Here is a 13,964-nt window from a genome sequence, read left to right on the forward strand (position 1 = left end):
CGGGCGGGTCACCCGGAGAACTGGATTGAATACTAGCTCCTGATTCTAAATGAATAATCACATTCACAGAACGTATCCCTCTTCAAGAAAACCCGTGTAAAACAAATAAGTACAAAAAAACATACGCCACGCCAAGGGCTCGAACTCACGATACCGAGATCCGTAGATCTGCGCTCTCCCTATTGAGCTAAGCAGGCGGGCTGAGATGCAGCAAAATAACATTGCGTTCATTGTCGTCTGCAATAACAAAAGGTTATAAAGAATTCAAAAAGAAATATACATATATTGACCTTCAGAAATAACGGTGAAAATCGGCGTCGGTCGAATAATTTATATTCTAGAAATACATCAAATTGGGCAAATAATGTTATTAATATCGTAGAGTATTATGAAACCTTGGAAGAAAACAATTTCAAGTAGGTAATGCTGTGGGAGAATATGAAAGAGAGATGGAACACATTTTAGCTGGCTCAAAACGGAGTTAAACTCAGAACAAACAAAACAACCCAGTTCTTTACCAGGCAGGGCTACTTTTACAAAATATCATATTTTAAAAATATGTTTTCGGTGATCTTAAAGTATAGTTGTTTAAAACTTTTGTACCTTACTTCAATCCTAAATTGTGAACGAATTGCTTTAAATGTGGACGTAGCTTATCATTCTGCAACAATATAACGTCCCGCACGCCTGCAACTTTTGTATCTTACTTTTTCATTTAATTCTTTGTTTTTTTTAATTAATAATAAAAAACAATCAAAACAAGCAATATACTGTTGGCCTTCTTCAAATATGGCATCATTTTCCCTTTCAGTGTTTATATCCCACAATACTTCTATCTCATGAAAGTGCATAATATGTGTTTCAAGACCAAGCCCCTGGCACAAAATCATGGTCGATCAGTGTTTTTCTTGAGATAGTCAGGCAGGCTGGCAACTCTTATAGGGAAAAGTATACATAGATACTTTAAAATGTTGCTTGTTTAAGGAAGATAGAGTGCAAGAATACAAGAAAGCACTTTAAAGTTCTCCTGCTGATGGACGTATTAACCACTCGGTAGTTTGGCCAGACGACAAACAAAATGTGTTTAAATATAAGAAAATTTTATTTAGGATTTACATTATATTATTTTTGTTATATCTAGAGCATGTTTATATCTTGTTTTCAAAACCATATATAGTTTTAAATATCATTCAAATCTTTGTTATATATCCATTAGAATTTCAGACTTTGTAAGAAAATATTTTCATTATACACATCTGTATAAAGCATCTCTTTTATGAAAACGTTAGTAATAAAATATACGGCAGTAATACAGAAATGTACAAGGAAAATAAAAACTGCCCATATAAATATACTGCATGTATGCCCAAAATGAACGGTAGAACTGAAGAACCAAAACGTTACGAAAACGTTATTATGCAGAAATGCAAAACAATAAAAACAAGATTTAGTGAGTTAAAAGTGCTTAAATAATATATATGATATAAAGGTTTAAAGGAAACACTATAAAAAGTTAGTTTCATACGCTTCAATACATTTAAAAGAACACACATTAAGCATGTAAGCTGATCTGTAATATACTTGACAAATGTGTAAATGTAGAACAAGTTCATAATAAAAATTATTCTATATTTTCTTTACACTGCTATATCAAAATACAAAACCAGTAAATACACCCCCCCTTGAAGAATCCTGCCATACTGTACGATGAATCATGTGTTTACTTCTTTTTCTTGCCGCCCCTACCAACAGCTTTTGCACCGAAAGCTTCATCAGCTGATCGTTTTCCTCTTCCTCTTCCACGACCTTTCGGCTTAACTTCTTCCTCTGATTCTTCATCTTCAGAGATGTCTTCTACTTTCTTTCCGCGCCCAGCTTTCCCACCACCACGACCAGCTTTACCTTTAGCTGCTGGTGATTTACCACGACCTCGGCCTTTAGGTTTAGCCTCTTCCTCGCTTTCGCTTTCGTCCATTGGCTCTGGTTCGGCCGCCTTCTTACCACGACCCTTTCCCTTCACGACAGCAGGTCCCTTTATGAAATAAGATACTAGTATAAGCTAAACTTTGACGTACGTTAATATTTAAATTCTCGAAGTAGAAATTATCATATGTATTATAAGATTTGATAAGCTCATAAACATAACGGATAAGGTAATTCTAAGATAGAGACTAGCTAGGCAAGTTCAGCTACAAAAGTAATACTATGCCATTGAATTCAAGTTTTAAGTGTCTCTGTGGCTAACTTTTTGTTGATACAAATATAATCATAAAAAGCTAGTTACACCTTGTTGAAAACACGCTGTATTGTCGGCAACAACTTTATTTACCAGTTTCTACATAATGTAACCTGATATAAATTGTTTTTAAAGACGGTGCAATTCTAATAACAAACAAGTAACATCTGTGTTACAAGTTCTAATGTGACTTTGTAAAGAACTTCTTTTAGCGCATTAAAATCATAAGCGTTTAATTTCTGACATATGTAAGTGATTCAGAATCCTTTGATCATATTGTAGTATAAATGATTTTTATTATCTTAAAATCATATTTGCAGTTGTTTATATATTTTTTTATTGATAATGTTGACACGTTAAAAACCGACGTAATAAATCCTATAAAAAAAGATCCTTTGGAAGCATAGGATACAAGCAAACAAAATATTAGCAGACTCGGTTTGATTGAGTCTGTTCTCGAGAAGTAATGAAATGTGCAAAACCCCTCATGCCCCCTAGTACCGTCTTAAGCGGAATTTTATCAAGTAAAATTGAGTGGACACCATGATCCCAAAGAACTGGACAATATAACAATACTGTGTCAAAGTAAATCGAAGTTACACATTCTCATATATAATAAAGTCTTCTTCATCCCGGGGGAACCATAGCAGCTCTTTGGCAATCAACATGTATTAGACATAGACCCTAAAATTTTCAATGATAGTATTACATTAAATAAAGTCTAGAAATTGATTTCCAAGTCCTTGAAATAACCAAAAATGATTTCACAAATGTGAAGTTTATGATAGTTTTGTTAATATCAATAACAGAAGTTTTAATTTTTAATTTAAAGTTGTGATCCACAAAGAATGACAACTCTTGCCTTGGGCTAGTACTTATAAGTAGAGATCTATTAGTTTACTTCCCTTGCAATTATACAATCGAGTGGAAAATGAAAACTGTATTAGACACAATATCATACTTTTTTGCACAACAAAATTATTTAGGATTTATTCATTTTAGTTTGATTTACCCCTCAAGATATGGTTCCTATGATTTTGTCAACTTACATATGGTAAAAAAAAAACTTTTAACAAGCCAATAATAAAATGAAGTACCAGTATGTAAATAATAGTGCAGATAATACAGTTTTGCTTGCATCAAAATGTCACAATAGAACCACTTTTGTAATACAGAACACCTGGTAGGATTAGTAAAGGTGCAATTATATTGATCTCTATTTCCTATGCCTACATGTATGTGAGAATAAAGTAACATAATTGTGTTTTATCTAACACAGAAATGCATACTGAATGAAACGCTATAGATCTGTCAAAGAAATAAACGGTAAATGTTAATCTATCTTATACCGTGTTCACACTAGCAGAACGGTTTTATTTTTATTAGGCACTAATTGGCTATAATTGGTATTTGACATTCAAAACCCATCAAAATATAATCTAGTTTGCGTCCACACTAGGCAAAGAAATGTGGTTTAAATATATACATGCAATGTTGGAAGTTAATAAATATCTTGCAATAAGCAAAAAAGGTTACAAAGAATTGAGGCTAACAGAAACAAGAAGGGGTCATCAATATTTAAACTTCTGTGTTCATCTAAGAATTTCTGTTCATTCCATCTATTGTCCATTTTGAGCGTCAGCATGACTCCATATCGCAATTTAATGTTTTTGTTTCAACAACAGTCCAATTACTTTTGCCAGCCACAGCATCAATTGTTGATACAAAAGAGAAACCCATGGTATTCTTCCTCCAAAAAGTAAGACCTGTGGATTTGGGATTGTAAAACCAGTTATAACCCACATTTGCGTTCACATTTGTAAAATAATGTAGCATTACTTTTTAATGTAGTATTAAAACCACCTCCCGAGGTAGTTTTAATGCTACATTACAGAAACCACTTGACCTTTACAAAATTCACGTTTTACACCACATATAGTGTGGACGCAAACGAGTTTAAAAAATAAACCCAAGTTAATGTAGGATTAAAAACGTAGTCTGAACACGGTATAATATATTTACAACTTTAAAGCCTATTTTAGCAAAACTTTTTTAAACCTTGACAGGTGCCTTTCCTTTTCCCTTCTCAGGTTTCTCATCATCCCCCTCTTTCTTTTCTTTGGGTTTGTATGGTTTATACCGTCTAAGTACCTCGCCCCAGCCTCCTCCTGTCTTCCAGAATGACCAGTTATATCCATCCGTCCAGATAGAGTACTCTACACATTTTACATATTTATCAAATAACTCCTTCTCGGTCGGTGGTTTTAATTTCAAAACCTGTAAATATAAATGTTATTTGCTAAGTGAATCGCAGAATTGTACATCTTATGCATGTAGAAAACGACAGTATTTAATATAGCAAATACGTAAAAAAATAAAACTAATTCAGTGTAATATTACTTTCAAAGCTTTTGGGTTTAGTATATCAGGAAAAGTCATTATATTTAACTTATGTAAGATTACTATTTTAGAGTTCAATAACTGGTGTTAACTGCAGTTGCTTTTGTTTACCTTGTACCAGTCTGCAAATGTTTTCATGTTGTTAATGGTATCTACAGATTCCTTCATCTGCTTCACCATATCTGGTGTTGGAAACCCTAGGTTATCATCATAACGCTTTATCAAATCTTTTCTGCTTTTGCCCTTTGGCATTGCAATGTCCAAGAATAATACCTGCGGATAACAACAAACCATTGCAAAATTAGTTTTAGATGATATTGATAAATTCTTGTACAGGGTGATTTATATTATTTATAACCATGTTATGATCTATCAGTTTGCTGCACATCATATGACTAGAATACCTCACTTATTCTGTGTTAAAAAAGTTGTTAAAACAAACATGACGGAATATATTGAATAAATTCAGTGTTTCTCTCAAAATATGAACGAGGTAATTTCCAAAGCTTTTAAGATAACTTTCACAAAAAGTGAAGCGAATGATTAGATACACACTGGATTTTACCATTTTAACAGGATATCTGATTCTATAAAAGTTAGTTGGAGACAACATATATCAGCCATTAACGTTTACATAGAAAACCTCAAATATAACAATAAGGAGTTTAATACGTCACTATAAGATCACATTTACATCACGAGGAAATTTATCATATCAGTTAACTGTGATACATTACCTAACAATGTATTATACATGTAACTAGAATTAAACAACTGAATAAGACTGAGATCATTCATTACCTGAAATGCAAGCAGTTTCCTGCTCACGGCAGTTTTCGCTAGCGTATTTTCCAACCTGTATTTTTGGTCAGTATCTAACATCCCAAGTTTAGCATCATCCTTCACATACCACATCACCTGTCTCCGCATACTCTCTGACAGATAGGCGTCCGCAGCGTCCTCCCATCTACAATACATGAGCGAAAACTCGATAGTGATTGATTATAACTCTTTTGTAACAGCACAATAGTATCTATCAAGTTACTAGAAGCATCAATTTAAAAAGTAAATAAGGCAATGTGAAATAAAAAATGAAAGTCTGTTGCTATAAAATCATCTTGTTTTGGAATCATAGAATGAAACTAAACAAGATAATAGCAGACTCGGTTTGACTGACTCTGACTCTGTTCATTACAGGTAATGAAAAGTGCCCAAAACTCACTCCGACTTGACTAGCACCGGCTTGAACGAAATTCTATTAAACATACTAGTATATTAAATGGGCTTAATGATCCCAAAGAATGAGTAAGTCAATAGTACTACCTGTATTTCCATGAGGCTGACAACAGCATCAGCCACTCTCCGATATGTGGACATGCCTTCTTTGTCCTGTTGGCTTCATCGGCTATAAACACCTGAAAGATAGAATTTCGTTTTCAAGTTAAACCAACTAAATCATATCAGCATCTGATTTAATTATTTTAAGCTTAATTAAAAGACAGACTAGATTTTAGACGGTGCTGTAACATCTGTTCTTAAATCGCTGTCTTCTTTGGGATTTAAATCATTTTAGGTACAATTGTACTTTTTTAACCAATTATCATTACTTTATTCAATAACATCTATTACATCTTACCTGTAGCCGTTCATCTATGATTTTTGCAAGGTCCGGATATGTTTCCAGAGCCCACAACAGCAGTCTATGCAGAGCAAAATACCCATTTAAGCTGTTATCACTCGTGTGTTGTGTCCCTTTGCTGAACTCTACGACTGTTGCGCTCATTAGGTTTGGAATAGTCTTTATTACCATTTCTTCAATAGGTGTCTTGTTTGGTTTACATTTTGGCAACAACGCTGCAATGTCATTATTCAACACTTTTTCAAAAAGGGGCTTTATCCCTTCCCCGTGCTTTGGGTGTATATAAAGTGGTAGAAAATACTTCAGTTCTTCTTTAAGGACGCTGTGTACTGTACCAACAGCTTTCTTCATACTGTTGAATGATCCTTGTTGTAGAAATTCACAAGGAGTAGTAAGAGCTGGACGATGTGGTGGTCCGGACACAATTAGACCATACCCATATATTTCATCATCTGTCTTGGGTTTTTCAATTTTAAAATGTTCTTTCGACATGTAATCAATAATTTGTGGTCCCTTTGACTTTCCTGTATCGGCCGATTTGGTTTTGGATGCGCCTTTTTTCAGTGATGGTTTTACTCCATCAAGAGGTGGATAAGGTTTCTTGTACGTGTGTCCACAGTCAGCACACGTGAAGTCCTTTGACAGTTTAAGATTATGGGCGGAAGTGTCTTTCATCCAAGCATTGTCACCTGATTGAGTTTCGGCTAGAAATGCGACCACATTCATTAGAATGGTCTGTACAGTGTATCCTGGAGACCATCCTAGCCCTTTCTGGTCTTTCCATTCTGTGTGGATATATGCAAAATCGGCGAATATGTTCAGACAGACTTTAGTTCCTTTCTTACCTGGCATTGTTGCACCGCTGTTGTATCTGGAATAAAACATGCATTTGTTGTATTGATAATTTAATGATCATACTATACAATATGTAAACTAGAAAAACTACTTAAATGTCATTTTAGATGTCACTTGTATTTAAATATCGTAGAAGAAACGTTTTACAAACACGGAAAAGGCTGAAACTCATCCATTTTCTATTGTCGATGGAAAAGAAATGTTAATGGAGCATACGGTTTCTTTACTACATTGTGTACTTGCTTTACTATGGATTCCGTCTAAGAAATAAACTGCTATAGAATGAAACTATCTTATTGGTAGCTAAACTGAAGTGGTAACCTAAGAATGTTATTGAAAGACTATGATGGCATTTTGTAATTAATCAATAACTCGAAATGGTTTCATGTTCAGACCCATCTCTTATATCAATGTTTATACCGACAAACATGAACACAATGTTTTGTCTGCATGTATAGAAGTATCATTATTACATTACTACGTGTATTTTGTAAACTGAGACGACCTGAAACTCTATATCGCTGCAAATACCGGTATGATTTCATATCACGCGATATTAAATCAACAATGCGTGTAAGTCATTACAACTGTATGGATACAAACACATCTATATCTGTAACCATCTCCGTTATATTTCTAGTGCATTTGTATATCGTAAACGAATCTGGGTTAAATAAGGAACTCACCTGAATCCAACAGGAACGAATTCTGCGCTAGGCGACTCGTAAGGATACTGCTTCGGTAGATACAAGATCAAATGGTAGATGATTTCATCATGTTTGAAGTTACAGTGCCATTCGAACATGTTTTCATCAAGCGGGGCCGCCGACACATTCTCTACAGGTTGTTCCTGAAGCTCTTTCAAATCGGTTGCTAGACGCTTCATCGCCGCCTTTTGTTGCGAACTCATAGCCATTTTGCTGTATCTAATTTAATCTGAAATGATAGCAACTTTACTTTCTAAGCTTAATACATCCATCAACTGTATTACAAGTTAAAATATGACATGACCACACACATATCAAACTAACCTGGTTAATGTAAAAACAAAGTTGAAAACATCTATGGTAGCTAACAAAACAAAATTAACTACACATTTGTACGCTTTAAAATCCTTCTGAAAATTTTGCAAAGACTGTTTTAGTCTATGTTAATGTCTTCAGTCGATAGCTGCTGAACGAAGATTCACATGCTTGAGAAACCAGCCATTGAAAAATCTAAGTTTTCAAAAGTACTGTAAACAATAAACACAATAAAACATATTTAAAAAGAATGTGTGTAATTGCGTTCGGACTAATGAAAAGGAGAGAAGACTTGGGATAGTTAATGATACCCTTCTTCAGATAATTTTATCTCGTGATAATTTCCGTGATAAACTCGCATCAGCAGGCGAATTTGATAGAGACCCCTAGCTCGGTATCTCTGTTTGTGGCAGGTTCATAAGCTAATAATGTTTAATCTTGTACCTTATTATGCCTAATAGACATTTGCGAATTAATCCGATACCGAATCCGAGATTGTAATCCGATATTCATATTGTTTTTTGAGGGATAATCTCGAAACATTTATGTGCTATAATTTAAATCAATCAGAAATATCAGCAAAGTGTTGGTCGATTTAATATGAGGTTTTTAACTTGAATCTATTGTTTTTAGTAGTTAGAGCTAACAAAATAATATCAAGTTGTTTCTTTTGCTGGTAACATGCTCACAAAATTGGGCAGGTAGGTCGGTAATTTTGGTGTTTTTGATAATTTTCAATTGAGTTGAACCTTTCGGAAATTATTTTTGTTTTATAAAATGAATAAAAATAAGAGAGTGTACCTTTAGAGCGTCAATAAGTTGAATTCTAACATCACTGACACTGTTCAAAGACTGTTAAATATTCTCAAGGGCCATAAAACATTTAGGTTACATTAACTTGTGTAGGTCGGGAAACCAGAAGCACATATTTTTTCTAGGCCTCATAATGTTTGGTCATTATGAAATTTGGTTAACACTATTCTGTTAAGTGTTAAGAAAAAGCCACATGTCTCAGACGCTATGACCTATTATCCGTGAAAACAAAAAGGGCGGACAGTAGACATCTTTCTCCCTAATTCTGGCATCATTCCGTTCGTTATTAAGTGAATTCATTGTTAAGTTTTAAATAAGGGATGCATATTACCCGGATACCTTTGTAGTTCTGTGGGGCAAATAAAAATGTTTCTTTTTTAACTCTTACGGATCTTTACGTCATTATGTATATAACAATTAATTTTCTAAATAGGTTCAATGAAGAATTTTGCAAAACACGAAAACATGTTATAGTTACATTCTTATTTCTTTCACAGATAATCCTGGACATATTAAGTTCACCTATCATGCCGTATTGGTGGTGTTTCTGTGATTATGAGATGTCCATCGTACATCCGTCATCAGCCCCCTTACTTATTGTTTTGAGCATCTTTTCCTTAATAAAAGAGTCAGATTTATCCAGACATAACAGAAGAAATTCTTGTACATGTTGTAGTTGCTCTTTCAATACATGAAATATTGGGTCATCTATGCAGAGTTGAGATGGCAAACCAAATAAAGAATTATTCTCCTTATTTACTCCCTTTTCAACACTTAGTCTACTTAGAAGCAATGTTACCTTCAACCTAATTTCATTACGTCCTGACCGCAAGTTACTTGTATAGAATATTCGAATCTTTCAGATTTCCTTATTATATATGGCTGTTCTGCATACATTTTTATTGGGTGGCCGTCAGATCATTGGCTATGTTAAATATGGTAAATATGGCCTTGAGGGGAAAAATTGTTCCCTTATAATCTATAACCATAACTGATTTTTTGAGAATCGCCTTTTACAAGAGTGCTAAGCTGATTTGAATATGTTTCCATGAAAACGTTCCTTTTGTGAGTCTAAAGAATGTGACTGCCAGGGCGTGGAGCTGGGTTTCCTCAAACAGCAACAGAGTAAATTTCTGAGATCTTCTTTGACCCATCCCCCACCCTAAAATCGCCGGAGCACAAATAATTTGACTTCTGTTCTGGGTGAAAAATATAAAATATACATTTTCTCTTTCTCTCTCTCTCCCTCTCTCCGCGCACATGTGTTATTTATCTATTGTTCTGTGTGAAAAATATAAATGTGCATTTTATCTCGCTCGCTACGCTCGCATAAGTAATTTATTGCTTGTTCTGGATAAAATATATAAAATATGAATTTTTTTCTTACTTGCTACGCTCGCACCAAAAAGTCGGACAAGTTTCCGTGAGCTCCTATAACGCTCTTTACCATTTCTACGTTAATAGCCCTCGATAACACTTCCAGAAAAATAATTATGTGAAGTTTCAATTAAACGCCATTAATACCTTCCATGTTATACTGCGGACAAAAGTGTGACGGAATGACGGACAAAGCGACAACTATATGACTGTCCTCCAGGGAGCACAAAAATATATGGTTAATCAAAAAAAAAAAAAAAAAAAACAAAAAAAAAACAAGAGATCACAGAGTGATCTTGGCGCCCACCAATGTGCCATTTTTGAGTGTTCCAAATTTCAAGACTTACTGACTAGCTCAAGGTCAAATTTCATTTCCGTACACAACACTTTGCATGTGGTCCAAATTCGAAAGTTGTAGCTTGAGAAATGTGAAAGTAGGTCACTAGATCAATTTCAAGGACGAAATGTGAAAGTAGGTCACTAGGTCAAAATCAAGGTCAAATTACACTTCAGAACACAAATTTATGCATGTGGTCCAAATTTAAAGCCTGTACCTTCAAAAATGTGGAAGTAGGTCATTAGGTCAATGTCAAGGTCAAAGTTTGTTTCGGTACACAATCCTATGCATGTGGTCTAAATTTGAAGCCTGTAGCTACAGAAATGTGAAAGTAGGTCAGTAGGTCAATGTAAAGGTCAAAGTTTGTTTCGGTACACAAAACTATGCATGTGGTCCAAATTTGAAGGCTGTAGCTCGAGAAATGTGAAAGTAGGTCACTAGGTCAAAATCAAGGTCAAATTTTATTTCGGAACACAGAACTATGCATGTGTTCCAAATTTAAAGCCTGTACCTTCAAAAATGTGAAAGTAGGTCACTAGGTCAATGTAAAGGTCAAAGTTTGTTTCGGTACACAAAACTATGCATGTGGTCCAAATTTGAAGGCTGTAGCTTGAGAAATGTGAAAGTAGGTCAGTAGGTCAAAATCAAGGTCAAATTCCAATTCAGAACACAAAACTATGCATGTGGTCCAAATTTGAAGCCTGTACCTTCAAAAATGTGAAAGTAGGTCACTAGGTCAAAGTCAAGGTCAAAGTTTTTTTCAGTGCACAAAACTATGCAAGTGGTCCAAATTTGAAGGCTGTAGCTACAGAAATGTGAAAGTAGGTCACTAGGTTGAAATCAAGGTCAACTCATGTCAAGGTTCATCTTGCCACTCAAAACCATACATGTGGTCCAAATTTGAATGTTGTAGGTTATTGACAAGAAGATTTTAAAATCTTTTCCCTATATAAGTCTATATGAACCATGTGACCCCCCAGGGCGGGGCCATATTTGACCCTAGGGGGATAATTTGAACAAACTTGGTAGAGAACCACTAGATGATGCTACATTACAAATGCCAAAGCCCTAGGCTTTGTGGTTTGGACAAGTAGATTTTCAACGTTTTTCCCTATGTAAGTCTATGTAAACCATGTGACCCCCGGGGCGGAGCCATATCTGACTCTAGGGGGATAATTTGAACAATCTTAGTTGAAGACCACTAGATGATGTCATATACAAAATATCAAAGCCCTAGGCCCTGTGGTTTTGAACAAGAGGTTTTTCAAAGTTTTTCCCTATATAAGTCTATATAAACCATGTGACCCCCGGGGCGGGGCCATATTAGACCCCAAGGAAATATTTTGAATCATCTTGGTAGAGGACCACTAGATGATGCTTCATACCAAATATCAAAGCCCTAGACTCTGTGGTTTTGGACAAGAAGATTTTCAAAGTTTTTCCCTATATAGATCTATGTAAATTATAGAAATAAACAAAGGGCCATAACTTACTAAAAAATTGTTGAACCAGTCTGATTTTCGGGGGGACACAACTAGGGTACCAATACATCATTCTGACAAAGTTTGGTCAAAATCCCCCAGGTAGTTTCTGAGGAGATGCGATAACGAGAAATTGTTAACGGACGGAAGGACGGACGGACTGACGGACGGACGGACGGACGGAAGGACGACGGACCACGGACGCAGAGTGATTTGAATAGCCCACCATCTGATGATGGTGGGCTAAAAAAACAGCTCAATGTTAAAATGTTAGTCAACAACTAGTTTTATCATTTGAACCACTAAATGTTTTGAGAAAGTCCCTACAGTATACCCGGAGTCAGATTCGGATTCGGCATCGGATTAATTCGCAAATGTCTAATAGGAGGCTGTCTCACTTGTGGCATGTCATATTCTAATTGTAATTACACTTATTTCGTTTTTTAATCGACAATTGCGCCCACACACATACAAATTAAAATACAATTTATAAAATTCATATCTGGTTACATTTGTAACATGCCTTAAACCTGATTGAACATTTACTTGCGACCTTCGACTTGCACATTGTATGACCTTCGACTTGCACATTGTTACAATAAGGGTATCGACTCTCACGACCATGTTATTGTACTACCTATTTGAACTGTCAGAACATGTTCCTGGCTTTCATTATAGCCTGTTCATACCTATATTACATTAACATGAAAGCCAGAAACATGTTTTGACTATTCAAATAAATAGTACAATATACCTTTCAAACGGGTATTGATAATATTTACTTTATAATTATAATAACAATATATTGTACTGTACTCAGTCATCTTGCATAGGTTCCATTTATTTACTTACTACAGTCTATTGCATAATACTCAATACTCAAATGTATTGATAAATTCTGATCAGATCTCTAGTAAAACTAAAATCATACAACAAAATGGCCTTGGAGCGTTAAGATAATGGACCCGTAATCACGTATTATTAAGTACTCTCGTTCGTAAATGTAGCTAAAGATGCAAATGACTCCGTAAAACCGAAGAATGCCGAAATCGCGACGGAAAGTACGTTATTTGCCGTTTATCAATACGGGTTCAACATCTTAACTGCACGCATGTCATGTAGATCTATAAGGTGGAGAAATTTTACATGTCATCATGCTTTTTGTCTTGGCAAACATCATTTTAAGTTCTCATACACAAGCATTTATTTAAAACAAGGGAATTTTTTGTCCAGCCTAACTCATTATCGTATCACTACATGTATCCTCCCGGTAAATCAATACTCGCGCTCCTGTTATTTGCCTACTATCCTAGCTAATATAGCTAGCTATTGACCATGTTATTTATCTATATTTGCAAATATGTAACATGTAAAGAAAACGTACCTTCTGTTGCTCCGTTAAATCAAATTTCAGTTTAAGTCATACACATTATATATATACCGGTTTCGTATATAAATACATCACTGTTTAGACATGTCATCTCGACACATGCGCAGAGAAGTACGTTCTAAAAATAAAGAATGAGGAAGATAAAATAGAACAAGTATTTACTTGCATAGATTGAATAAATTTGTAAAGAAGCTCCGTATACAAGTACTGATAAAGTAATAACGATCGCCGTAAAACACTGATTAAGTTTGTGAGTTTATAACGATTTTGTAAAACTGAATTATCATAACAGTGGTATCGCAGTGTTCAACGTATATTTAAACAAAATATAAACATATATATTTAATAGTACCTATATGTTCTTTGATGATATATTTGTTTGTAACAAATGTTCGTTGTGCAGTAGGAGGACAT

At 34.8% G+C, this 13,964-nt stretch overlaps 1 protein-coding gene across 1 annotated transcript; it reads right to left on the minus strand.

Annotated features, from left to right (window-relative positions):
* Positions 1–1,083: 1,083 nt before the first annotated feature.
* Positions 1,084–13,678, minus strand: LOC123524982 (uncharacterized). The gene is made up of 8 exons (XM_045303641.2): positions 13,545–13,678; positions 7,817–8,066; positions 6,273–7,146; positions 5,960–6,051; positions 5,438–5,603; positions 4,748–4,909; positions 4,295–4,513; positions 1,084–2,032 (listed from the first exon to the last, which is right to left on the minus strand). The coding sequence occupies exons 2-8, from the start codon at positions 8,044–8,046 to the stop codon at positions 1,721–1,723; spliced, it is 2,055 nt and encodes a 684-aa protein (XP_045159576.2). The 5' UTR covers positions 8,047–8,066; positions 13,545–13,678; the 3' UTR covers positions 1,084–1,720.
* Positions 13,679–13,964: the final 286 nt, after the last annotated feature.

This window comes from Mercenaria mercenaria, chromosome 3 (assembly GCF_021730395.1).
Source record: "Mercenaria mercenaria strain notata chromosome 3, MADL_Memer_1, whole genome shotgun sequence".
Classification (NCBI taxonomy): Eukaryota; Metazoa; Mollusca; class Bivalvia; order Venerida; family Veneridae; genus Mercenaria; species Mercenaria mercenaria.